The 27,775-nt window shown below is 37.4% G+C and overlaps 1 protein-coding gene across 2 annotated transcripts; it reads left to right on the top strand.

Annotated features, from left to right (window-relative positions):
* The first annotated feature begins 15,027 nt into the window (after window positions 1-15,027).
* On the top strand, window positions 15,028-18,845 carry LOC127074702 (rRNA (cytosine-C(5))-methyltransferase NOP2C). 2 transcript variants are annotated; one of them, XR_007786097.1, is made up of 9 exons: window positions 15,028-15,274; window positions 15,376-15,520; window positions 15,635-15,725; window positions 16,661-16,858; window positions 16,970-17,199; window positions 17,290-17,447; window positions 17,527-17,594; window positions 17,711-17,772; window positions 18,431-18,450. XR_007786097.1 is itself a non-coding variant. In XM_051016045.1 (9 exons), exons 1-9 carry the CDS (start codon window positions 15,159-15,161, stop codon window positions 18,562-18,564), a joined length of 1,176 nt encoding a protein of 391 aa, XP_050872002.1. In that variant the 5' UTR covers window positions 15,028-15,158; the 3' UTR covers window positions 18,565-18,845. The 2 variants fall into 2 exon arrangements, 1 of the variants encoding a protein (XP_050872002.1); XM_051016045.1 differs by having other exon boundaries at window positions 17,290-17,421; window positions 18,431-18,845.
* Window positions 18,846-27,775: the final 8,930 nt, after the last annotated feature.

The raw sequence follows: 27,775 nt of genomic DNA, 5'->3' as shown, positions 1-27,775 counted from the left end.
ACTTCCCCCCAGGCATTTTAATAACACTCCTTCGACTGTCTTTTTGAATAATTCATCATTTACCAAGACGTAGCTAAGGGCCTTATACTTTATCTTTCGATCTGTCGACCCCACGGGATTACGTAAGTAATCGACTAGCGGTTTACGCTAATCACTCCCTCCCTCGTCGTCGACATCCAGAATTTCAAAATGATTTTTATCTACTGCCCCCAACTTCACGATCGCCAGATCTGACGGTGACAATACTGTCGCCCGTACTTTCTCTCTTACTTGGATCTCTTTGTCCTGGTCTTTCGACGTTTTATACCCTGAAGCCTCCTGCGCCAAATCATTTTCTCTTTGGTTTTCTTGCCGTGGTATGTGTTGGAGATTGACTTGCTCAAACCTTTTGAGTAGTCTGATGGTGACCACGAAGTACATGATCAAATTTTCTTTAACACACCTATACTCTTTCGATGCTTGTTTAATCACTAACTCCAAATCTCCCATAATTTCGACATTCCTTGCCCCCAATTCCAGCAGTAGTTCAAGTCCGATGATCAATGACTCATACTCTGCTTCATTATTGGTGCATATCCCTTCGATTTTGTATTTAAACTCTGCTGGAATTCCATCTGGAGAAATTATGACTCTTCCTATCCCAGATCCATGCTTATGTCTTGACCCATCGAAGTATAGCCTCCATGGTGCTAAATCTACGTAATTCTGCGCCATTTCGACCATTGAATGGTCAACAAGAAAGTCTGTTACTACACGCCCTTTCATCGCTTTCAAGGGTACGTATGTCAGGGAGTATTCTGTTAACGCTAAAGCCTATTTTCCAATTCGACTATGCAAAATTGGTTTAGACAACATGTGTTTAATAATATCAAAGTGGGAAGATATGTACACATCAACAGGCTTGATATATTGCTTTAATTTCGTACAAGAGAAATATAGGCATAAACATAGTTTTTCTATATCACTATACCTAGTTTCAGGATCATTAAGCATTCGACTAAGGTAATACACAGGTCTTTCGATGCATTTTTCATCCTCTTGGACTAACATACTTCCTATAGTCGATTCTGAGGCTGCAATATACAGTCTCATTGGCCTATGCCTAACATGAGGGGCCAATACTGGAGGCCTAGTCAAATACTCTTTGATTTTGTCGAAAGCCTCTTGGTGTGCATCCTGCCATTTGAACTCTTCGTTCTTCAGTCGAAGTAGTGGGGAGAACGCTTTTGTTTTGCCACTTAGATTTGATATGAATCTTCTAAGAAAATTTATTTTTCCCAAAAAGGATTGCAGCTCCTTTTTGGTCGACGGAGGCTTGACGTCCATAATGGCTTTTGTTTTGCTTTGGTTTACTTCAATACCCTTTTTATGCACCACAAAACCAAGGAAGTCGTCTGCCTGCACACAAAAAGCGCATTTTAATGGATTCATTTTTAATCCACATTTCCTCATCCTCAGGAAGGCTTTTCGGAGATGGTCGACGTGAGTATGCTGACCATTGGATTTTATCACAATGTCATCAATGTAGACTTACATGAAATCTTCAATAAAGTCATGGAACATTGAGTTCATTACCCTCTGGTATGTTTCTCCGACATTTTTCAAACCGAATGGCATGACAACCCACTCATATGTCCCTAAGGCTCCTAGACATCGAAAAGTCGTCTTCGGCACGTCTTCTTCTGCAATAAAAATTTGGTTATATCCAGCATACCCATCTAACATGCTTAAATATTCAAAACCAACGGCCGAATCGACCAGCATCTCAGCCACGGGCAAGGCATATTCATCTTTTGGGGTGGCAGCATTTAGATCTCTAAAATCAATGCATACTCTTAAAGATCCATTTTTCTTTATGACTGGCACAATATTGGCCAACCATTCGACATACCTTGCAGTTTGAATAAACTTGCTTTTCAGGAGTCTTTCTACTTCTGTTTTTATCTTTGCCATAATCTCTGGGGCGAAACGCCTGGGCGTCTGCTTCACTGGCTTTCTTCCAGCTTTTATGGACAACTTTAACTCGACCAAATCTCTACTTAAACCAGGCATTTCATTATAATCCCAAGCAAAACAATCTCTAAATTCTTTAAGTATGGATATTACCTCAGACTTTAGTTCGTTGTCGATGTTGGCGCTTATATATGTTGGCCTTTTCTCGCCATTCTCGCCAAGGTCGACTTCTTTTAAGGGGTCTTTTGGTCGGATTTTCTCTGGTGCCTGATCAGTGCATTTTGATGCACGTTCTTCCATGTTTGTACTTAAGCATTTCTTTGGTTTGCTTTGATTATTTTTATGTTTTAATGTGTTTTCATAATTTATTTTATTTTTGCACTTATTTAATTTTCGTATTTAATTTTCAGCATTAGCAGCTTTCGCGAGAAAAATCATATCTTGAGCTAGGAGTATCGGATTGAGACGTGCTACAAGTTGATGGAAAGCTAAGAAAAAGATCTACAACTTTTGTTCAGAAGTTGAGAGCTGAATCAGACTGTAGCAGGGCCAGAAATTTCGTTGAAGTTGCTGCATTATTTTTATATTTTGTTTGGGTTAGTTGTATTAGGCCTGGATCGTACATTTGACCCGGTTGAGTTGTGAAACGGGTTTGGGTGTTTTTACCTAGGTTAGGCAGCCAAAAACAAGGTTACGTTTTGCTGTTCATGTACGATTTTTTGAGAGCTAGCAAGATGACTATGGAGAACTAATCCCTTTTGAATCAACCTGCTGTAGTTCAGAATCCGCTTTGAGGTTTTTATTAATTCCAATTTGTTTCCTTTGAATTCTTCTTATAATTCCAATTATTTGCTTAATCTAATTGTTGCTATAGGATAGAATCCTTAAATTCGATTGATGAATGATGATCCCGAATCAATTTCGTGTTAACATAGCTTTTATTTTATCACGAACGATCAAGTTGTGTGTGCTTAATTCGCAATAGTTTTTAATCTGTTTGCTTAATTCGGAATTTGGGAATATTACTCGCATAATTTCCTTTACGCTTGTTAATGGTAATTGTAATCGAATAGGACCAGACCCATTAGGGATTTGGAATTTTATAAGAATCAATGATAAGTCGGAAGATGATGCAATAGGTTGGTTCGTGTCAGCTTATTTTATAATCACTTTTAAAAATCACTTTTTCGAATCTAAACCAACCACCCCCCCCCCTTTTTGTTCTATCGGTAGATTAATTAAACAAGAATCCTTGAGAATGATATTTGAGTCAATTTGTCATTAAACTACATTTTTGAAAAACTACTCGTTTTGATCCGCGTGCGACAGGGGATCAAATTGGCGCCGTTGCCGGGGATTCTTGTAGATTTTAACCATTATTATAGTTTAACTATTATTATAGTCATAGGTGTTGTGTTTTAACATATTTTTTTACCCTAATTTTCTTGTGTTTTGGTGTTTTTGTGTTTTAGGATAAAAAAAATCTGTTTTTTTAAAGAAAATTGTTTCAAATTATTCCGATTATTTGTCGATTAACTAGGAAAAAAATCAAGGATCAAAAGCCTCTATTTATGAACTAAATAGTGGAAGTGATCCTAAAAACCCGAAATTCCTTATTTTTCTATTTTTTATGATTTTTTTTTCTGTTTTGATAGTTTTAGAAAATTCCGAAAAAATTCTCAAAAATTTTAATTGACGTAATTAGATTAATTTCGGTGTTAGTTTATTTTTCTAAATTTATTTTAATCGTTTTCCTTCATTGTGTTTGTTTTTGACTATGGCCGACCAAAGAACTTTAAGGCAGTTAGCTGTCCCTGATGTGAATTATAATGACATGTGTATTGAATATCCTGAAGCTGACACTCCTTTTGAACTAAAATCCGGTTTGATACACTTGTTGCCAAAGTTTAATGGTCTTGCAGGTGAGAATCCACATAAACATCTCAAAGAATTCCAGGTTGTGTGCTCTACACCGTTGAGGCCTGAAGGAATAACTGAAGACCACATCAAACTTCAAGCTTTTCCTTTTCCATTGCAGGGTGCAGCAAAGGATTGGATTTATTATCTCGAGCCAAACTCAATTGCAAGTTGGACAGCCCTGAAAAAAGTGTTCTTGGAAAGATATTTTCCTGCCTCCAGAGCTGCCTCAATAAGAAAGGAGATTTGTGGTATTAGACAAGGCAATGAGACGCTGACCGAGTATTGGGAGAGATTCAAGCACTTGGTATCTAGCTGCCCTCAACACCAGATCACTGAGCAACTCCTCATCCAATACTTTTATGAAGGGTTGTTACCGATGGACATGAACATTCTTGATGCTGCTAATGGTGGAGCATTAGTCGATAAAACTCCAGCTGCTGCCAAAGCCCTTATTGAAAATATATCTCTTAATTCTCAACAGTTCACCACTAGAGACAATTCTGTGCAAAGCAAAGGCGTGAGTCAAATTCAAGTTTCTTCCAACAAAGCCTTAGATACCATAATTGACGAACTCACTGCCTTAGTCAAACAGCTGGCAGTAGCAAAACCTCAAACAACAACTTTGTGTGGCATTTGTACTTCTCCTGAGCACCCGACCGATACTTGTCATATTCTGAGAGACGAGTCCATTACTGAGCTGCCACAAGCTTATGCAGCCAACCTTTACAATCAAAACAGGTACAACAACACTCCTGACCTGTCCACCAACAAATACCATCCCAATTGGAGGAACCATCCCAACCTTCGATATGGAAACCCGCAAACCAGCCAACAACAGAACTCACCTCAAGTGGCTGCCCCTGCACCTTCCGGACCATCCTTGGAGGATCTTGTTAAGCAAATGGCCGTGAACAACCTCCAGTTCCAACAAAGGACCGATGCTAGCATTCAGACCTTGAACACACAGATGGGACAACTTGCTACTCAAATAAATAACATGCAAGCTCAAGGTTCGAACCAACTTCCAGCCCAGACAATTGTCAATCCGAATGGTCCTAATGCTAATGTGAGCGCAATTTCTTTGAGATCCGGAAAAGTTACAGAACCAGACCCTGAAAAAAATAAAAAAAAAATCATTGAGGTAACTTCTGAACTTTCTCCTTCTGAGCCTCACCCAGCTGAACTTTCTTCTCCTTCTTCTGTTGTGGTCGAAACTGAAAAAATTAAAGAAAAGGAGTATGGGCCACCAGTCCCCTTCCCACATTGAGTTCTGAAAAATAAAAGAATTGAGGAGGGAGACAAAGAAAGAGAGATACTGGATGTTTTCCGAAAGGTTGCGGTAAACATTCCGCTACTTGATGTTATTAAACAGGTTCTAAAGTATGCAAAATTTCTAAAAGACTTGTGCACAAGTAAGAAAAGGTTGAAGGGCAATGAGAGAGTAAATTTGGAACGAAACATTTCAGCCCTTATCCAGCCTAAACATTCACCTGAAAAAGCTACTGTTTCATCCCTCAATCAGGCCATACCCCAAAAGTGCAAGGATTCAGGAACTTTTTATATTCCATGTACCATTGGAGATAGTAAATTCGACAATTGCATGCTTGATTTGGGAGCATGCATTAATGTTATGCCTACTTCTATTTATAATAATCTTGATCTTGGTCCTTTACAACATACAAGTTTAATCATTCAACTAGCGAACAGAAGTAATGCTCGCCCCATTGGAGTAGTGGAAGATGTGCTTGTTCAAGTTAATGACTTGATTTTTCCTGCATATTTCTACATTCTGGACATGAATGGAGAAACAAATTCAAGCAAATCGCCCATCATTTTAGGCAGACCGTTCATGAAAACGGGGAAAACAAAAATTGATGTCGACGATGGAACCATGTCCATGGAATTTGGTGACATTGTCGCAAAATTTAACGTTTTCGATGCCATGAAACATCCCTTGGAGGAGAATTCTATTTTTCATATTGAATTGATCTCTGAGTTGGTTGATGACACCTTTTCTGAATTATTTTCACTTGATTTTCCATCTCTATCTGAGTTTGATGATGTTTATTCATGTGATGATTGTACTAACACTAACCTTTGTGTTGTTTGTGCTGAGATTGATGCTGCCTTGCAGGGTGATAGTATAAACGAAGTTGTTTATTTGGATGAAGCTCTTGACATTCTGGCTGCCCCAAACATACCATGCATTGAACAACCACATTCTTTAGAGCCTAAACCACTTCTCAAGGATTCATATTATTCATCAAAGCTTCAACTTAATCAGAAATATAAGAAGGGAATTGGATGGACCTTGGCTGGCACTCGTGATATTAGCTCATCCATATGTATGCATAGAATCTCACTTAAAGATGAAACAAAAGTAGTGAGGCAGCCCCATAATCCTTTAATTCTTGATGTTGTAAAAAAGGAGATCACTTTCACGTGTCCATTCAACACTTTTACTTATCAAAGATACTTCTTTGATCCTGGAATACAAGACAAATGCATTAATCAAAATTTCAAGGTCAATGGACACTCCCCAAAGCTACTCCATGAGAACCCGACTTTGGAAGAAGAGACTGTAGAAGAGATCTCTTTGGGAAAGGCTGCTTATGCAATCACTTATCCGCCTTGACTCCTCAGGTGTGTTCTTTCCTTTCTCTCACTCTTATTTTATATTTATGCTCTTTCATTGAGGACAATGTATGTTTTAAGTGTGGGGGAGGGAACCATTTATTTGTTTGTTTTCTTTGTTTTATTTTTCTCTGTTTTTGGTTCAAATTTAAAATTAAAAAAATGCATCTTCTTGAAAGTTTTAGGCTATAGACTGACTAATTTGAGATTAGTTTGCGGAGACTTGGGAAAATTCACAAGATCGGTATTGTTTTAACACCGTAAGTCTCCTGCATATGGAAATTGAGTTGAATTTTTATTATGTTTTAGCCTTACATTCTCATCCTCTGACAGCTCTTGAGTAGTTTATTTCAGCAGTCAGCACCATCTCACACACACTCTACGCAGGGAAGCCGATGAATATAAGTGAGTGTTCCGGAAAAAAAAAGAGAAAAAAATAAATGAATGCACCTTCTAAGTTTGGTGACCCTCACCCGGTCACTTAACCCAACGGTTGTGGAACCTTCAAAAAAAGTTGGAAATAAGACTCTTTTGTAGTTGGTTCAGCGGGTTCTGGTGCTGAACTTGGTAAGGTGGATTACGGTCCGATCCCCCGCAACTACAATTGAGTAAGCAAAGGGTTATGCCACTTAAGTACCAGAACCCCGTACAAAAAAGGATCAGAGTCACTAACCGGTCGCCTTGCTATGAGTGTGTGGAGATAACGGGCTTAATGTGATTGCGCCTGAATGAAAAAAAGTCAAAGAAGGATGAGTAAGTTAGGCTTTAATATAATAACATGATTCGAGTTGATTTGTGTATTCAGGAGGTTTATGTCTGCATAACTGTGGATTAGTGTTCTTACAATGTCCTTAGTGTGCAAGATTAGTACCTATCGAAGCAAACTTAACCGAAGATGACTTGTAGCCTAGAATGAGTAACCGTTGATGTGTCTGTGTTTTGTTTTGTTTTTCATTTTGCTCGGAGTGCAAAAGTTCAAGTGTGAGGGAATTTGATTAGTGCATTTTGATGCACATTCTTCCATATTTATACTTAATCATTTCTTCGGTTTGCTTTGATTATTTTTATGTTTTAATGTGTTTTCATAATTTATTTTATTTTTGCACTTATTTAATTTTCGTATTTAATTTTCAGTATTAGCAGCTTTCGTGAGAAAAATAATATCTTGAGCTAGGAGTATCGGATTGAGACGTGCTACCAGTCGATGGAAAGATAAGAAAAATATCTACAACTTTTGTTCAGAAGTCGAGAGCTGAATCAGACTGTAGCAGGGCCAGAAATTTCGTTGAAGCTGCTGCATTATTTTTATATTTTGTTTGGGTTAGTTGTATTGGGCCTGGATCGTACATTTGACCCGGTTGAGTTGTGAAACGGGTTTGGGTGTTTTTACCTAGGTTAGGCAGCCAAAAACAGGGTTACGTTTTGCTGTTCATGTACGATTTTTTGAGAGCTAGCAAGATGACTATGGAGAACTAATCCCTTTTGAATCAACCTGCTGTAATTCAGAATCCGCTTTGAGGTTTTTATTAATTCCAATTTGTTTCCTTTGAATTCTTCTTATAATTCCAATTATTTGCTTAATCTAATTGTTGCTATAGGATAGAATCCTTAAATTCGATTGATGAATGATGATCCCGAATCAATTTCGTGTTAACATAGCTTTTATTTTATCACGAATGATCAAGTTGTGTGTGCTTAATTCACAATAGTTTTTAATCCGTTTGCTTAATTCGGAATTTGGGAATATTACTCGCATAATTTCCTTTACGCTTGTTAATGGTAATTGTAATCGAATAGGAGCAGACCCGTTAGGGATTTGGAATTTTATAAGAATCAATGATAAGTCGGAAGATGATGCAGTAGGTTGATTCGTGTCAGCTTATTTTATAATCACTTTTAAAAATCACTTTTTCGAATCTAAACCAACCAACCCCCCCCCCCCCCCTTTTGTTCTATCGGTAGATTAATTAAACAAGAATCCTTGAGAACGATATTTGAGTCAATTTGTCATTAAACTACATTTTTGAAAAACTACTCGTTTTGATCCGCGTGCGACAGCGGATCAGTGCCTTTGGGTCTTTTTCGAACCCTAAAAGTTCACTGTCGTAAATGCAGTCCAGACGCGCATGTCGACGTCCCTTTTGGCCAAAGTTGGTTTTCTGGGGATTTTGTCCCAATAGCCATATGCCCTCCTTTATTCATTACATAGGCTTCGACAGCCATGTTTTCTTCAGCCTCTAAGGCCGACTTTATTTTGTTCTCGGCAACGTATGCCGGAATCTTTCTTAGAGCTTCCAACTCAGACATCATCATTGATGTCCCTCCAGCCTGTCAGCCAGATACCTGTGTATGATGGATCATTTAGGCGTTCCACATCCCAAATGAAGCCGTGAGTCTCATGTAGAGTTAGAGAGACGAAAGCTTCACTTAGATTAGCATATACATCCTCAGCTGGGAAGCAAGGAGAGATGTTGGCCAGCTTTCTTTCAAACTCCTTCTTGCCGACATTATTCACATCGGCCATAAAATATCCTTGGTCAGCCTCGATATTTTCAGCCACCCATCCTCTCTCCAAATCACCAGCCTTTGGTGTGCTGAAGATGGTACAACTCCAACGCCATGTATCCACTCTCTGCCAAGTAGCAAGTTGTAACTTGGCCTAGCGTCTATCACCATGAATAATGTCGGTCTGGTCACTGAACCTACTGCGACATTCACCATAATCACTCCCATGGTGCTTTTCGTCTTTCCTCCATAGTCTGACAAGACCACATTATTAGACCTAATGTCGGTATCATATTTGCCAATCTTCCTCAGAATATGGTGTGGCATGATGTTGACCGTGGCACCACAATCAACGAAAATTTTGTTGACGGTTACGCCTTCCACTTTTGCCCTGATCAGCAGTGGTTTCAAATGGTTTTTCATGTTCATCGTTGGTCTTTCGAACACTGCCTCTTGACTTTCAGTAGCACCATCGTTCAGGATAAAATAGCATCTTGGTTGGTGCAAAGCCATTTCTTCAGCGTCATCATTGTCCACCGACCCTTCGACTTCAGTCACACACTTGTATTCTTGTGGTAGGATTGATACCACGTTGACCAGGATGTCGAGGCTTGCTTCAGATTCTGAATTGAAGTCATCAGTCACTTCATCAGAACATTTTTCAGCTGGTCGACGGACGTACTCTCTTATCCGTTCCTTCGCCGCTTTGTCGACTTTCACAACAATTTTCTTCCCAGTATCCGCCTCGCTGGTCATGCCTCTTGCAGCGTCTCTTTCGGCCTGTTTACGCCTCTGAAAACGTCTCCATTGAGTCCTCGACATGGGGTTCTTTCCCAAATAGTTTTCAGAGATATGAGTCCTCTTTTCAGACTTGAATTCATGCCTGTAGTTCACTGCTAGACCTCATCTAGCATCAGCAACAACCCCTTGTGGGGTGTCTTTTCTTTCCCGAGGCTTGATCCAAGTACCTCTAGGAGCACTTGCCGACGACACGACGCTTTTAGGCCTTGTTGGGTTATTTCCCATAGCCCTTTTTGAGCCTCTTTCATTCTGGTAACCCCTTGTTGGCACATTCCTTTTGCTCTTACCCAGTTGCAGCTTCTGGAAATTCTCTGTTGCTATTTTGTCGGTGACAACACCACACCTTGGGCACAGGCACACCTGTGAACCCTTGTTCTTGCAGCGATACAGAAAATCCACCAAGTCTTCATCAGCCCTTGGGTAAACTTCAGCTATATCGACATCTGAGCTTTCCCAGTTTGCTCCAGCATGCTGGCCTCATCATATTCGCTGATCTCGACCATATTGATCTCGACTGGCTCTACGAACAGGGCTTCCTCCTAGTGAAGAGGATCAGCGTCGATCTTCATTCTGCGGCCAGCGAATTTCAGCATGCCTTCTTGAATCGCTTTCTGAACCAAATCCCTGAAAAGGTAACAATTAGAGGTGTTATGACCAAGATAGTTATGATATTTACAAAACCCCATTTTCTGTCTTTGTTCTAACGGTGGTATTTTAGTACCAGGAGGTACCACCATCTGCCCATCTTTGACCAATACGTCAAAAATTTCCTCACACTTCGACACGTCGAAAGTATAAGTTTTCGAAGGGAATTTTGGGTTGTTTTCGACAGAATTCTTTCCTTGTGCAGGCAGCAATGAGCGACACTCATAGGCAGACTCTGGCTTTAGTTCAGCCACGTCGATTTCTAATTCGGTCGATGAAGCATAATCGGCCTCACGTATTGGGTATGTCGCGTCATATTCGACAAACGCTACCTTTTCTTTCTTAGACTTATTGTGCCTAACTTTTTCTAGCCTTAATCATTTTAGATGTCGGACTCTGTCAGCCAATTGTGACATGTTTTTCACAAAAGTTAGATCTATCTTCTTCCTAATGGAATAATCTAAACCTTCTGCGACCATTTGAACTAGTTCATGTTCTGGCACTTGCATAAAGCACCTAGCTTTTAAGGATCTGAAACGATTCAGATAATCATCTATACTTTTAGCAAACCTTCTCTTAATACTAGACAATTCTGCCAAACTAATTTTGGAGTGTCCTTCGTAAAACTGTTCATGGAACTTCTTTTCTAATTTGGCCCATGAGTCGATTGAACCTGGGGCCAACGAAGTAAACCATGTGAAGGCAACCTTGGTCAGAGAGGAGGGGAAGTTTTTTACTCTTAAACATTCATTATGAGCTAGATCCCCTGACTCTGTTAAGTATCTGGCGACGTGCTCTATTGTCGATTCACCAGACTCTCCCCCAAATTTAGTGTACTTAGGCACTTTCATCCCCCTAGGCGCCTCGACTTGGAGAACAAATTCAGCTAACGGGGAAACGTATAATGGCCTTTGTAATGTAGCACCCATGCCATTTCTAGCCATAATCCTTTCGACAATAGTTGTCAAGTTATTTTCCACCGCCAAGTCTTCTTGTCGATGTTGGTCGATGATTTGATCAGCATCCTGGTGTCGGTTAACCATTACCATCTGGTTACGTCCCGCAACTCCTGATTCGACGCCTTGATGTTGAAGGGGTCTAATGATTTGTCCTTCGTGGACTGTCTCCTCCTCCGCTGCCCCTATCTCTATCTGCACAGGAACAGTCGGTCTAATCATTGGCGTCATCTGTCGGGCCGGTGCCCCCAGAAAATTGCATAAGCGTGTCAATTGGTTCGCCACCTGTCTGTTTGTTTCAGCAGATTCTTGTATTAGTGGATTGAAGACTGTGCCCATCTGGTTGGTCAACATGTTAACCAATTCATGGTTACTATCGTCCATTTGCTGTCTCAACACCGCTACTGAAGTGTTCGACAACGACATTAAGGAATTTGTATATGAAAATAGTGTTGCACTGGATGTCGACTGATATCCTGGCATTAAGGAATACGACATTCCATAAAGCGAATCTGTGGTGCCAAAGCGAGGCACATAAGGTCTGAACGTCGTTATCGTTGATCCTGAACCCCCCGGTGGAGGCTGAGGAATTGATGTTCCAACCGCACCCGTAGTCGACATGGTTAGGGCCGCACTTGTCATCGGTGGCAAAGTGGCAACCTGTGAGACTACTGTTTCCGTATTGGATAAAGTTCCTCGTGGAACCTCATCAGTGTTAGTTTCTGACATTTTCACACTACTTCGTGGCTTACTATATAGCTTGCCACTTCTAAGTTTCATGCAATTTCACAACTGCTCTAGCACAGTCCCACTGGGCGTGCCATTTTGTTTACTGTGGAAATTGGTAAACAACCGCTGGTCCTCCCTAGGCCTTAAATCAAAGGGTTACTTGCAGGATCGACCAGTTGATCCTAGGACATGTGCTAGTACAAGTGAGGCTTGTCCAACTCGACGAAATAACTTTGTGAGGAACGGCTCCCAACAAAGTGTCGAACAAGCGTAGAATTTTCCACACGAACGGTTTAGACGATGCTACAACCTATAGGTGACTCGTGACCGACAATGCTATAGCATTCAAAAGATGTACACGACGAACACGCTTTTGGTAAACTCTATTATCGTAATAGAATCAGTGTCGACAGCGTAAACAACAACGTAAAATGACAATTCAAAAGTAAATGAAATTAAGATAAAATGTTCAACGAGAACAATTGAAAAGTAAGGAAGTTGCATTGAAATAAATATGGTGATTCACGTACATAGCACTCTCAAAAACTCTTGCTTCCTCGCGCTGGGAATGGGGAGTTTTCTTACAAGTGATTTTCAGTACAAAGTGAACACCCTGAGCCCTTTGTGGGATACTTCTATTTATACTAAACTAGAGGAAACTACTCATAAGCTAAACTCCTAGAAACTAGCAGATGTTATGTCACACGATCTGCATAACCGCCACACCCATGTCTTGCTAACTGATCCATATTATGGCGCTCTTATTCCTTTTGGAACTACTATTTATTCTGAATTTCAAATTTCTCCCGCCCAGACGTTAGGGCGAAGCTGTCTTCTGTACATTTGACCATAATTCTTTAAGTCCAAAACCTTGCGTCGGTCGACAGAATGGCCTGTCGACGAGGCCAACTTTCCCCATCGGCTTCGTCCCTTGGTTTGTTTTTTCTTCTTGCTTTCTTCCAACATCTCTTTATCTTCTGGTAGGGTATGACCCCCACATTCACAAGACTCTTTCCTTAATTGTGCTCTCAGCCTGCCTTAGAAATATTTCGTGGTAACAATTCCATGTTCTTTTTATTACTTGTTGTTGTTTGATTTCCAAATGTAGCTTTATTAACTATGTCATCCTCAGGATTAAACTGAGTTGCATCAACAAACTCACTTTACTAAGAGCTAACATCATCTTCCTCGTCAATATCTTGAGACATTAGGGCCTCAAAGCTATTGTGTTAACTGATCCCAATATCATTGGAGTTCAGCTGATCAATGTTCCCATGAACTGTTGTATTAATTCCCACAACATGTTCATTTATAGCCGTAATATCTATGTCATAAGCTTGCTCTTGATCTTTCTCTAATTATGCAGAGTTCAACGTATTTTGATCCCGAACTTTTTGCTCCACATGAGTGTTCTCAAGCCTTCCATCCCAAACTGGAACAAAATTCTTGGGTTGGTCTTTTTTTAGGTTTCTTTTTTGGGGTTATTTTGTTTCCTTTTTTGTATTAAGCTTGTAGCAGGAATCAATATCATGGTCAACCATCATACAATGAGTGCAGAAGGCTAGTAAGTTCTCATAATCCAATTCAACAAAAAAAGCAAAATTCTTCCTTCCAACTAACACTCTGTGCCTTAGGATTTGTGTGAGATCTATTTCAACTAACACTCTTACAAAGTGGCCAAAGGTTCTATCGAACATTGGTTTGGTTGCAGTGACATATGTACAGATTGGAGTACCAACAATACTAACTATAGTAAATAGAATCTGGGGTCTTCAGTACTTTTGTGAAAGGCCATATAGCCTAACCCATACCTGAGTAAAAGTATTCTTCTGCAAGTTAGGATTAAAGTCCCCTGTCCAAGAAAAAAGCTTGAGGTAGCCAAGGTCAAGGTTCCAAGAGGGCGAACACCTAACCCTCATAACATATTCAAGAGACGAGAAGGAAAACTCACAGTATCCCTTCTCCATTGATTAAAGTCCCCTGTCCAAGAAAAAAGCTTGAGGTAGCCAAGGTCAAGGTTCCAAGAGGGCGAACACCTAACCCTCATAACATATTCAAGAGACGAGAAGGAAAACTCACAGTATCCCTTCTCCATTGATAGTCATTTCCAGAAAAGATCTCCAATACTCTTATGAGAGGCCATATAGCCTAACCCGTGCCTTTAGGCCAAATGATGCGCCTGTGGAGGTTGTGTTTGCAGGCTTCGACTCCTGCAATGTATTCCTCTTTCGGTATTACAATGGCTAACCTGTCCCCTTGAGGCAAGGTTGAGGTAGCTGAGAAAGAGGTATGTCGCAAACATTAGAGAGCACCTCAACGAAGGTTTTTGTTGGCTATAGTGTTTCCGAAGATTTATCCTAATCACCATTGTGGTTTGATTCTATGTCAACAGGAGATTCTAAGCAAGACCATGGAATTTTGAAAGAGGACATGGTGATCAGAGCTAGGTTAGGGTTCACCGAAAATCACTTTCAACGACTCTCTTCAAAGGTTCCAAATAATTTCTCTCGCACTAATCTAAATAATTCCATCACTTCAATTTTTATAATTAATTAAATTAACTAAAAAGATAAAATATGTATTACAAACCAAAAAAAATAGTTAAAACTTAATTAAATATAACTTATTTATTATCGATTTTAGTCAAATAAATATGTGCATTGCAGGAGTGTACTCACTAGTTTGCAAATAATACACCGGACATAAATAACCCACATGTTTCAGTCACAAGTAAATTTTTTTTTTAAATTTTTTAAAAATAAAAAATAAAAAAGAGAAACTAATATAACCTATTAACAAATTAAATATAATTCTTTTTACGTTGCAATTTGTGTGAATAATGAGTCTTCACAGTATTTTTAACTCACGTTGATTATTTACAAAGTTACTATTCTGTTGGCCTTCGCTGTAAAACGAAAGGATTTGAATGCTGTCGTTTACTGCGTATAATCTCCCGGAACGACAAAACAAAAACACGTTGCTCTCACCGAATAACCCGATCGCCCTCAAGCAACCATGGAACACGGCGCTGCAACGGCGCCACTACCAGACGCTTTTCTCCACTTCTTAGAATCCAATGGAATCGACCCATCCATTTACACGTCAATTGATTCCACTCCACGATACATTCGGTAAATTCCTCTTTCCACTCCTTACTCCTTCATCTTCTTTCACTACTTTACTTTTTAATACTGTTTTTAATTTTATTTTATTTTTGAATTGGGGGTGAAAGGTTGAAACCCGGTTTTGAAGATTGTATTGAAGACGTTGAATCAGAAATTAAATGTAAACCCAAAAAATTGGAATGGTTGCTAGGGTTTTACACTCTTCCACCTCATATTCAAATTGCTAGTACTAATGCATACCGAGAAGGAAAGGTTAGTGAGTTTCTTTGCATTGGAATTTGAATTCTTTTTATATTTCCGTTAATTTTTGCTTTGATATTTTGGATTTTTTTGTGTTATTGATTATGGTTGATTGTTTTGTATCAGATATATGGTATTGATGCATCTTCTGGAGCTGCTGTTATGGCTTTAGGCATATCACCGGGGGATCATGTGTTGGACCTATGTGCCGCACCTGGTAGATATTTCTTTGCTTAATCATGTTTATAGTATCTGTCCTCTAAGAAGCTCGGATACATAGCACGCAGATGATAGTATGATTCAAATACATGAATTCTAGTAATTTTAAGAAATTAAGATTCGATATGGCCAAGATAGGTTAACAAGTCTGTGAAGAGACGTTCACATTGTTAATTTCTTTACAAGTACATAAATAAACATATCATTAGTCAACATATGATGATCATAATCTACAAAAAGGTATTTGTGATCATACAAGTTGGGATAGTTTGTATTTGTTTTCAAGTTTGCGACCTTTTCAATTTCACTACATGTTGTTAACATGATGCTTCAAGTAGTACTTTCACAATGGCTGCGTGTTCAAAGTCCTATTGGATACGGTTCCAAACATACTTATAGTTACCTCGCCTATATAAACATTATTCTTTCTACTATGAATGTGACATGAAAAACACAATTTTGTGTTTGTAGTTAATATGAAGTAACCAAGATATACATATTGTAAAGATGTATCGTATCCAGACGACATGTGTCTATTGTTGGGAGGAATTATCAAGGTCGTATCTTAGAAGTATTGGTGGAATTTTTTTTAAAGTGAGTTAATAAAATTTATTGGATAACTTTTTGGGTACGTAAAGGGAAAGTATCAAACACATCAGTTTTGGATACATGTTGGACACTGATACTTTGACATATTTGAAGTATGCATGCTTCATAGTCTGTCCTGTTATTGTTTATAATGATGTTATAAGAATTGTTTTTCAGATTAAGACTTGATTTATTTCAGGGAAAACATGTAGAAGACTTTTTATTCTAAATAAGAACATTTTTCGGGGAGGCTTTTAATTCAAAGAGCAACTTTCTATATAATTATTTCACTTTGCTAAACAAATCGCATGATTATAATGGGTTTCTTTCAAATGTGATGTTTAGGTGCTAAACTTTGTATGATATTAGACCTTCTTGGTGATTCGGGCTCTGTAACTGGAGTTGATGCTGCAAGGCATCGGTTGGCAGCGTGTAGAACAATGCTGCAGAAGTATAAACTGGGTGATAGATGCCGGCTTTTTGTTGCTGATGGAACAACATTTTCAGTTATTCCTGAGGGGTTTCGTTCTGATTCTGAATCATGTTAGTGATGTTTAATCTTGGAATGTAATATTGAAATTTTAGTATCATGCTTATTCATTAATCATTATTACCCAATTTTGAAATGTTTTCATTCTATCAAGTATTAAACAGATGAGTCTAGATCGGAAGAAAGAATGGACGTGTTCAAGGAGTGGACATCTAGAAGACCATGGAAAGAAAGGAAAAAAGCAAAGAAGTGTCCCACTCCACAAGTGGTGTCTAAGTCTCACCCTCCTGAACTCATATATTATGGACAGCATTCTGGAGTTATTGGTCTTACTAAAGGAGAATTATATAAGACTGTAGCTGAAAATGAGATTGCAGGCTATGGCTATGACAAAGTAACTACTTTATTACTTTGAATTCATTTTGCACAGTTCTTCATTGTCATTTACCCTTAAAAAATTATCATTTGTTGGGATTTGATTCAGGTCCTTGTGGATGCAGAATGTACTCATGATGGTTCAGTTAAACATATTCAAAAGTTTGAACATTGGGGCTGGGTAACTCTTCAACGTCGTGTGCTGGATGCTGAGAGGATGGATAATTTACATGCTCTTCAGGCAAAGACTTGTTATTCTCTTGATCTGTAATTTACATGCATACCTTTAGTCTTAAATATCATTTTGTTTGTAACCCACACATATACCTTTTTTATCTCACTACAGCTGAATCTTCTCACCAACGGTTTCAGACTACTAAAAGTTGGAGGATCACTCGTCTATAGCACTTGCAGGTGCCTTTTGTTCTGTAGCTTCTTGCTCTTTTACAAGCAATTAAATACATGCACACAAAGACACCACAATTTATATCACGCGATTTTATTCTAACAAATGCCTTGTTGTTCATTAGTTTGACTGTTGCACAAAATGAAGATGTGGTAGAACAGTTCTTGAAGGAAAATATAACCGCCGGTAGGATTTTCATGCTTCATTTTCTTTCCTATTGAAATATGTCTGAAGCTTCACCTATTTCCGATAATCTGTGTTTAATATTTTTTTGTTTGAGTTAAATATATTTGTAGTCTCTATATAATTATGATCTTTCAACTTTAGTTTATACAATTTTTTTTCATTTTTTGTCCATGTGTGTATCAAAACTGTGTTTTTAGTCCTCTATGGGAATTAAAAACATACAGTTTTGTATTTTTCAGAGACTAAAAATGGACAAGTTTTTACAGGGATTAAGATTGAACGTTCCTGATTTTTATGGACTAAAATTTTATTTAATTATCTTTTTTACTCATATCATTAATATGATTAGCAGGTTCAGTTTGTTTTGTTGTCAAATGGTATTATGTTTTTCCTTGTTGAAAATCCTCACTCTTGGATTCCTGATGCTTCTAGAACCTTGTTTTTTACCCAACCCTCTTCTTTTTGGAGGGGAAATGTTGGATAGTGAGGGGCTAATATTTTTTAGCTTGCATAATCAGTTTAATGCCCTATTTTTAGGACATTCATATTGAACTCTATGATCATGTCTGTATGATAATGTCTGAAGTGTTACCTTGTTTCTGCATAGTTTAATGTCTCAATCCTCTAATGTTTTTGCAACACTTATTTCAATCTACAGAGTTGACAGAGATAGATGCTGCCAGAAAATGGCCTTGCAAGGGTGGCCGCATACAAAAAACCTGGCGATTTGACCCATTAACATCACAAACTAGTGGACTCTTTGTAGCAAAGTTTAGAAAAGTAGTCATTTGATCTTCTTGGGTGCCTTTAATATGGACTTCAAAAGGGTCCCAAGCTGAACCAGGCATTTTTTAGTAAAACAGTGGATTTTATAAATAATTAGAAGAGGAAGATATATGATATTTTACTAAAAATAGAGAGAGTTCAGTTTTAGACTGCCTTTTATTAATCCATATTAGAGGCATCTTTTGTTACATCCTCGGAGAATATATTTTTTCACAGCCAAATAGTTTTTAGATGTACCCAAGTATATTAGAAGATTTCATACAATGCATATTTTGTTACTACTTTTATTATATTATTATTATTTAAGTATAAATCATTGAGATCATTGAAAAAATGCCGGTTGAAATGCTAGGAATCATTGCTTTTTTTGTTTTGTTGGTATTGAACTGTTGTGATAGGAATCATTATTTTGCGTATAACTTTTCCACTCTTAGAATCTGCGACCACGGTGTTCATCATTCATATAATTTCAAAGGGCAGTCACGTGTCAATATTTTCTAATCAAAGCACTTATTTCAGCATGAATAAGTTGCAATTTGTGGAATGTTCATGCGAAGTCTCATCTTGAGTAGAAATAGAGGAAATGTTGGATTCATAAGAGAAATGATTCATATTCCTATTGTCTTAAGGTTTTGGGTGAATGTATGGTGTCAATGTCTCTTTAATACTGCACGTTTTGTGCATCGATACTTATGATGCTCATCGGATTTTCCAACATGTGGTATCAGAGTCATGGTTAGGTTCGGTGAGGGAGTGAAAGTGAGATCTTAGTATGAATTAAGGCTAGTGAATAGTGACGAGAGTGATTTACACTTGTAAAGGACATTGTTGGCACTGAAGTGTGAGTGATTAAGTCCCACCACGAATAGAAATAGAGGAAATGTTTGATTTATAAGAGAAATGACTCACATTCTCATTATCTTAAGATTTTAAGTGGATATGTTGTGCCAATATCTATTGGATTTTGAACATTTAGTCCATTGACATTTTCAGTGTTCCGTGTCCCAATATTTTCCAATCTAGCCGCATATGTTAGCATGATTGGCTAAGTATTGGGTTTCATTCTGTGTTCTTTTATTTAAGATTTAGTTTTACAAAATTTAGTCGAATTGTATGCTGTTTTGAATGATGGAACATATTGAAATGAAATACGATGGAATGCAGTGAAGTGAAATGAAAAGAGATTTTATTTTATTGTTTGTGTATTTTTTTTAATAATTTGATGGAACATAACAAATAATTCATTCTATTGCATACACTTCGAATTGGGAAAAGTTAAAATTGAAGGATTAGATGAAATAGGATAAAATGAATTTCATCATCTTTCTGCTCCCTCCATTCTTTGAAAATTCAAACAATAAAATCTGATTATATATCACTTCTTTCTATTCCATCAAATACCACCAATTCAAACAAACCTTAAAAAATTTACTCATTTTATGAAGAGATGATTGTGACTAAAATTTCCAACACTTTGGGTTGTTTTAAATCAGAAAAAAGCACTTCAACAATTAAAAATTGAGGTGTTACAATGCACGGTTGACCTTAGATGTTTTTAGCATAATTTTTATTCATTTTAAATGTATTTTTTTTAATTTGTTTATGTTTTGTGAGATTCAATAAAGATTTCAAAAAAGTCTGAATAAGATCAATATAAGTCAAAATCATCTTAATCAGACAAACTCTATAGTATTTTACTATGAAATTTATGATGATAAATTAAGGGGAGAACTCGTACACAAGAAACATAAGTAAACAAAGAAAGAGAAATTGCATAAAGGAGCAAAAATATGTCACATAAGCACAACTAAGCGGCACAATATTTCATCACTGGAAAAATCGCGGTGTCACATAAGCACAACTAAGCGGCACAATATTTCATCACTGGAAAAATCGCGGTGTTCAGACAAAGCAAAAGTGGCGAAATAACTATAATTCACAGACTACCACATCAATAACGTCACCAAAAATGTGGTGCCCACACAAAGCAAAAGTGGTGCATTAACTTAAATTCACATACTACCATGTCAACATCACAAAAATTGTGGCCCTCCTATAACATAGAGCGATGCATTTATGCGACAACAAAATTTGTCTATAAATTATTAAACAGGTTCAATCATTAGAGTTTATAATTTTTCATCATATAGGAACACCCTAAAGCATTGGAGTAAGGGAGAAGGCAACAAATCAGTATAGGTTCATTCATAATCGCTTGTAAGGTGTAATTGCTTTCTTTCTAGTGTAATGGTCACAAATCCCTTAATGATGAATGACTAGTTCCCTTAGATTAAGTTTCATCAGATGAATTTTTCCTTCAATAATATGAACCATATTATAAGTGTATATCTGCATTCTGTAATGATGAATTTCTTATAGTTATTCTATAATATTTTATACTTAATATTTTTTACTCGTATATGGAATTGAGGAGATCGATCTAGATATCAATTGAAAACTAAGTGCAGATTTTTCTATTAGAATTAAAGATTGATGGGAGACTGTTTATGCATTTTACATTTGATCACACCTTCCTCGGTTGCAAATTCTCCCAAAACATTAGGGGATTGTAATCAGACGGAGCAGATTACACAAAGAGAAATCGTGCATAACTATTTTATACAATAGTTGTTATATAAGAAGACTCATTATAGGTTTAAGCAAATATTAACCACATGACGAGGGCGAACAATTGTGGGGGGGGGGGGGGGGGGGGGGGGGGGGGGGGGGGGGGGTGGGGGGAGGAGTAGGGGTTTAAGCGGATCAGAAAAATTCGGTTAAACAAATAATGCAAAACAAACCAAATTGAAAAAAAAACTCGATTGTTTCTAGTTTGGTTCAAAAACCGAATTGAACCGAACCAATGTGGTTTAGTTTGGTTCTTGAATTTAGATTTTGGAAACCGATAAAACAAACCAATGGCTATAGTTATCCACTTAATCTTTTGCCCAAATTTTGTATCAGTTTAACCTTTCTCCATATTTTTTATGTGTTCTTTCTTTCAACAAAACACAAAGCCAAAACCAAACACCAAATATAGAAAGTAGAAATCACAAGTCACAACAACTTTCTCTCACTGAACTGGTGCTCTCGTCAGTCACCATCACTGTGGCTCTCGCCATTTTCGTTTTGATATGTTCTAGTCGCCTTCTTCGTATTCAAGTTATCTTCGTTATTTTTCATATATTTTTTTAAAACTTTTTTTGTTTCTTCTTCTTCTTCAACTGTGTTCCTTCTAGTCTTGTTACAACATATTTTTTTACGCGAGTTTGAGGTGTGAAACATGTTAATTTATGTGTATTGAAACCTTTTATTGTTTTTTACTTGTTAAGCTTTCAAATCTCTTCCCAACCTAGTGATGTCAAGTGCCAACTTTTGTATTTGATAGTGAGCTTATTTCATGATACAATGAAAATCATTTCACTGCTTTGTATAAATTAAGAATAACTTGTAAGTTGTTTGAAAAGTATAGCATGAACTAAAATTATATAAAATGTATTATTTGAAAAAATAATAGCATAAAATACACTGAAAAATACGACAATAGAGAAAACACAAATGAGTATAATGTTTGAAAAAAAAACATTGTAAATCGATCAACTGAATTGAACCAAACCAAACTAAACCGGTTAGTTTGGTTATGACTAATTTTTAAAAACCCTAAAAACTGAACCAAACCAAACAAATGGATCGATTTGAATATTTTTTAAAATCAAAAACCGGTCTAAACTGAATCGATTACATTCCTAGGGGGCGATGACTAAAAAATATATCGTATTTTTGACTCGACTCACATGTGTTTTGATCTCGATTTTATATATTTTTGTTGTGTTATGTTGGTATTGTATGACCATTTCAGGTAATTGTCAAGAGAAGGCTTTTGTGCGGTAAAACGATGTAAAATGAAGAAAACTGGAGAAAATTGCAAGTATTTTGCTGTCATGACGACCTCCATGGTGTCATGACGGTCGTCACCCTCCCAGGTGGTCAACCCATCATGAAAAAGTCAACAAAATAGAGAATTTACGCTTGAGGTGGATGACATGCAGGTCGTCATGCTGCTGACGGTCGTCAGCTGAGTTCAAAAGGATGATGGGAAGGCCGTCATATTCATGATGCCCATCACTGTTCCTAGGTTCATAGCATCACCAACATGAGGCACATCATGCTTGGTCAGACCATAATTTTCTCCCTCTTCAAAGGAAACATTTCCTGCACTTTCCTCCATTATCTTCACTACCTGCACATGTTCTAAAGGAGTTCCAATATGAAAGTAACACTATAAATATACCCTTTTGGCATAGTTTAAGCAATTCAGGCTTGTTTTGAGCAGAAAATCACTTATTGTAAAAGAAATTAATGTCTCACATTGAGGAAAATTGCACTTTTACATTTAAGTTTTGGAGCTTGAAATTTATTTACTGAAAGTACTATTGCTGTTGTTTTATTTAATCCTGCCGAAATATTTATCAGAGTTTATTTTCCCGCATTCTGTACCCACATTGAAGTCTCTGTTTGAAGCAATTGATTATTTAATTAAAGTTTATTCATTTTCAGGTTACTTTTTCTCTTCTCTTTACTTATTTGCAAGTATTTACTTTACTGCGTGCTATTGCTTATTATTATTCTTGCAAGCATGAACATGATATTTAATTACTCTATGTTTTACGTAATAAACATGTATGGCTAAACCAGTCGAGTTCGAAATGTGAGGACCATCGTACTGACGATGCTCTGTTGAGTTGTAAAATTTATAAATATAAAATAAATTATTTTTAAGTCTGAATTTTATAGTTTTAACAATAAAAATTTATAGTGAAAGTTGAAACAATGCGATATCGATTTCTCCTCGAAAGAGGAGAAACTGTATCTTTCTGTAGAATTTTAGAAATTTATTTTAAAATACAACGAAAGCGCTTTTTCAATTTATTTAGAAATTACTAATTCTCAAAAAGTCATTTTATATTTATAAACGGATACACGAAAGCGAGCGTCTTTGAGTTTAATGTACGGTTCCAGGCACGCGAAAGCGGACGAAACCTTTAGATTAAAATTTCTACTAAAAATAACTTTTCAAGTAAAAATTAATTAACTTCCAAAAAGGATTTCAAAGCATTAATACGCACTCGCGAAAGCGGTCGAATAGAGTGCAAAATCAAAATCTATGTCTTACACACGAAAGTGGGAGACGCTCTTAATTTAATTCTTTTGTACAAGAAAATACCTTCCTGTTATAATTATAAAACACAACTTAAATGAGTTCAATAGGTACATACAAATTTCATTCCAGTCTCCTGTTCTAATTAATTCCAAAAATAACTTATTTTCCCTTTTTAGCAAACAAAATATATTTGCGCCGCCTTAGATACACAAAGTGATAATAGATAATGATAATTGACATTGGTCTATGTGGGATCGATATTCTTTAATATTATAACCGATATTTTCGTGCACTTTCAGACCTATAAAGTTTTTGGTACCATTATCGGAGATCAATTTAGTCAATATCTATTTACCAATGTTTTTGGTAAATAATCACGAGTTTGAAAGTCTTTGAGATTAACTCAAAAAATCTCCAAAGCAATTTGTACAAATAATTCGTGTCAACACACGTGCGTGTGAATTGAATGCAGCGTAGAAAAAGAATTTAAATAAAGTCAGGTTGTAATAAATGATAAGGTAAAATGTAATAAATGACATTAGACAAAACAAAGGTAAAAGTATATGCTCCGTTTAAGGGAGCAAAAAGACTAAAAAAGAGTGGACGCAGACACATACATCATTCTCACTCAGCTGTTTCGCTTTTTGACTCGGGTACTCCAGTGGTATGGAGACTATGTATGAAATTTTACGACCCTTGATCCCATATACGAGTCTGCTATTTATTTTATTTACAAAGTGATCGTAGATGACAATTATGATTATTGAGGGACTACTGCATTTACTCCATGTTAAATCTTCAAGTTCCCAATAGTGTGTTTACATGTCTTCCAAGACACTCTCTGTTTAAAACCCATATTGAGTGGTAACTGCTTCCCACTTCTTCACGGATCCTCAATGGTAACCGCTCCAATGTGTTATGGACGCTACCTATCAAAGACTAAATTCTTATAAATTTACTAAGTCTTTTACATCACTTGGCTTAATCGACTGGTCCTCTTAAAGGAATAAAGATATTTGTCGACTGTCCTTCTCGATATTCTGGACATGTTTCTAGGTCTGGGGGGATTTATCCATGAGAGTCCTCCAAACCACGTCTCGTTGTGTCGACAACTCGGTCGACCCTTCTTCGTTGGTCTATCAAAGACTTATCATTAATGCTCTTTTAAGGAAACTTTATTAATGCTTTCTCACAGTAAATGTATTTTATTGACATTCTTTGTTGACTTTCTAGTAGCTGAAAATCCAAGTGTAACAATATCATAACTCTATTGTTGCATCTTATAAACTAAGGCACAATTTTATTTCGGTTGTATGCCAAGTACCCGCAACTCCGAGGACGAATTAGAGCAACCGATAGACAAAATTAAGTGTTTTATTCACATTAGACACCAATTAGAATAAGTTCGCGCCCAATTCAATATACAAATGGCAGCAGAAAATGATACATGTCCTCTTATGGACTTTTCCGTCCCATCTTAGGATGAGCCACACTCGAGTAATGTTAACCCTACAAACCAGGCTAACAACTTTGAGCTGAAACCCTTTATCCTACAAATTGTGTAGCATAACCAGTTCTCCGGTAGCCCTACGGAGGACCCTAATTTGCACCTTTCAATGTTTGTACAGTATGTTGACACATTGAAAAGTAATGGCGTAGATTCATAAGCTATTAAACACACCTATTTTCCTTTTTCCCGAGGGGCAGAGCCCAAGCATGGCTACAGTCCCTACCGTCAAATTCCATAACTACATGGAATGAGCTTAAAAAAGCATTCTTAGCTAGATATTTCCCACCAATCAAGACAGTGATGTTAAGAAAACGAATAACCTACTTTAGACAGGTCGACGGTGATTCTTTCTTTGAGGGTTGAGAGAGATATAAAGACATGTTGAGACTCTACTCACATCATAGTTTAGAAAAATGGTTGATAATCCATACTTTCTATAACCATTTTTTCTATAATACAAGGATGACTGTTGATGCTGCGGTGGGATGAGCTTTGATGGATAAAACCTTCCAAGAAGCCTACCAACTCATATAGAATATGACCCAGAACCACTGTCAATGGGTTTTTGCTACCGGGGTCGAGTGCGATAATGAAACCGGGGACTGAAGAGTGTGTCTCTTACGGAGAAAAGGCAAACACAGAGTCGCCACCAAATTTTATTGGATTTCCTCTATGAGATAGGAGAGGGAAAATAGTCAATAAAACCCTCAAGAGAAAAAGAATTCTCACGGGAAGCACAAAAATATAAAGACAAAGAATTGGTCTCACAACTGAGACTTGGGTTCGGAAGTTGGTTACACAAGGGGAAGGTATTAACACCCCTCACGTTCATGATACTTCATGGAAACCATCTAGGTTGTCAACGTATGTGGGTATTTATCTGTTTATTGTGTTTATTTTCTAAAGAGTGTGAAAGAATGAGATTTTTGGTTTTTATTATTATGCTCTCCAAGGATTGTGGCCCTTATACATACGTATCATTCATCGGGTGATAAAAATCAGAGCTCCGTAGTTCGGAGTAGAAAATGTTTGTGTGTTTGGTTGATTTTACCTTTGAGTAAAGGGTTTTCATTGTGATTCCCAAAGGCGCAAAAATGAGGTTTGATGGGTTATGTTGATTTTACCTTGAAGAAGGGTTTATGAAAAGATTGCTTGTGATTAGATTACACCAAATTCTAGGGGACGAGGTGAATATTCTAGATAAACAAGTCAATCGTCTTGTTTACAAAATAATCAGAGTAAGGGTAGGAAAACTCCATTCTTACTCATTCTCCACCACTTAAGGCTTGTGGCACACAATACTAATCTTAGTTTTATTATTTTTTGAGTTTGATTATGAAAATGCCACTTGATGTTGGATCAAGGGTTTATTGATTTGATTATGAAATTGGTGACGTATAATGAAAATATAGAGTAACCAAGCAAGAAAGTAAAGGTTCACATTGTAAGGTAGCCCAAGAGAAAGCCTTGTGTGTGTAAAAGTTACCTAATATAGCAAAGGATAATGGTTTTACAGTCATGTCTCCTTAGGATAGTGCCATGATGCCTGTCATACCCCAAAATTTGCCCGTTAATCTTGCAAGACATCTTTCAAGGCACTCCAACTCATTTTTCAAGGCATGGATCTTAAAGGAACAAAGACCCAACACACAGGTGGCCAAATCCAGAAAATGACTTAAAATGGCTTGCTCGCTAGGCGAGCAAAATCATTCGCCTAGCGAATCCTTCGCTGCACCACTCGCCTAGCGAAGCTTGCGAATACCAGAAATTTTGGGCTTCATTCTGAGCCCATCAGGTCACAAAATGTATTATAAATATCAGAGCTTCATTCACAAACGGGACGAAAGAAGACGGACAGAAACCCTAGCAAGGAAACCCTAACAAAAGAAACTGAGCAAACCCTGGAGGCTGACCAAGAGAATTCAGAGCAACCCTAAAGGAAACCCTGAAGTAAACTCATCTGCACAAAGGTTACCTCCGCCCAACTCAATCCGACACCAACCCTAAGAGTGATCTGTCAATCCAACGTTGCAATTCAATTGCAAACAGGTTTGCACTACCGTTACCGCTTTATGCTCCCAACTTACATGTGGCATTATGATTGAATTTATAAATATATCTTAGGTTTTGCACGTGGATTTAAGTATGCATGGATGTTTTGAATGTTTAACCATAAAATTTCTGTAATGGATGCCATAGGGTTTGGAGCTTGCTGAAATCGTACTGTTCTTAAATTCAAAACCCGCAGCCGTTCGCTAGCACATCGCTAAGCGAACATGTAGCGAGCGTTCGCCAGGCCCTCGCTAGGCGAGGCAGCAGCAAACATGACAGTCGCTGATTTTCCTGTTCTGATTTTTGCTCATCTGACATGTTTTATTGTAACCATGCATGGTTTACCTGACACTATTACTGTTGTGATTCCTTTTGTTTGGTGCAACTCTTGATTGCACCCTGATTTGGTATTCTGACCTGTTTGCTGAATTTTGTAAGGATTCACATATTCCCGGAGAAGGTAGCTTGCTAGGTATTCCACTTTATTTGTGGGA

The sequence above is a fragment of the Lathyrus oleraceus genome, chromosome 4, assembly GCF_024323335.1.
Source record: "Lathyrus oleraceus cultivar Zhongwan6 chromosome 4, CAAS_Psat_ZW6_1.0, whole genome shotgun sequence".
In the NCBI taxonomy this organism is placed as follows: domain Eukaryota; kingdom Viridiplantae; phylum Streptophyta; class Magnoliopsida; order Fabales; family Fabaceae; genus Lathyrus; species Lathyrus oleraceus.
This window is presented reverse-complemented; position numbering and strand designations above follow the sequence as displayed.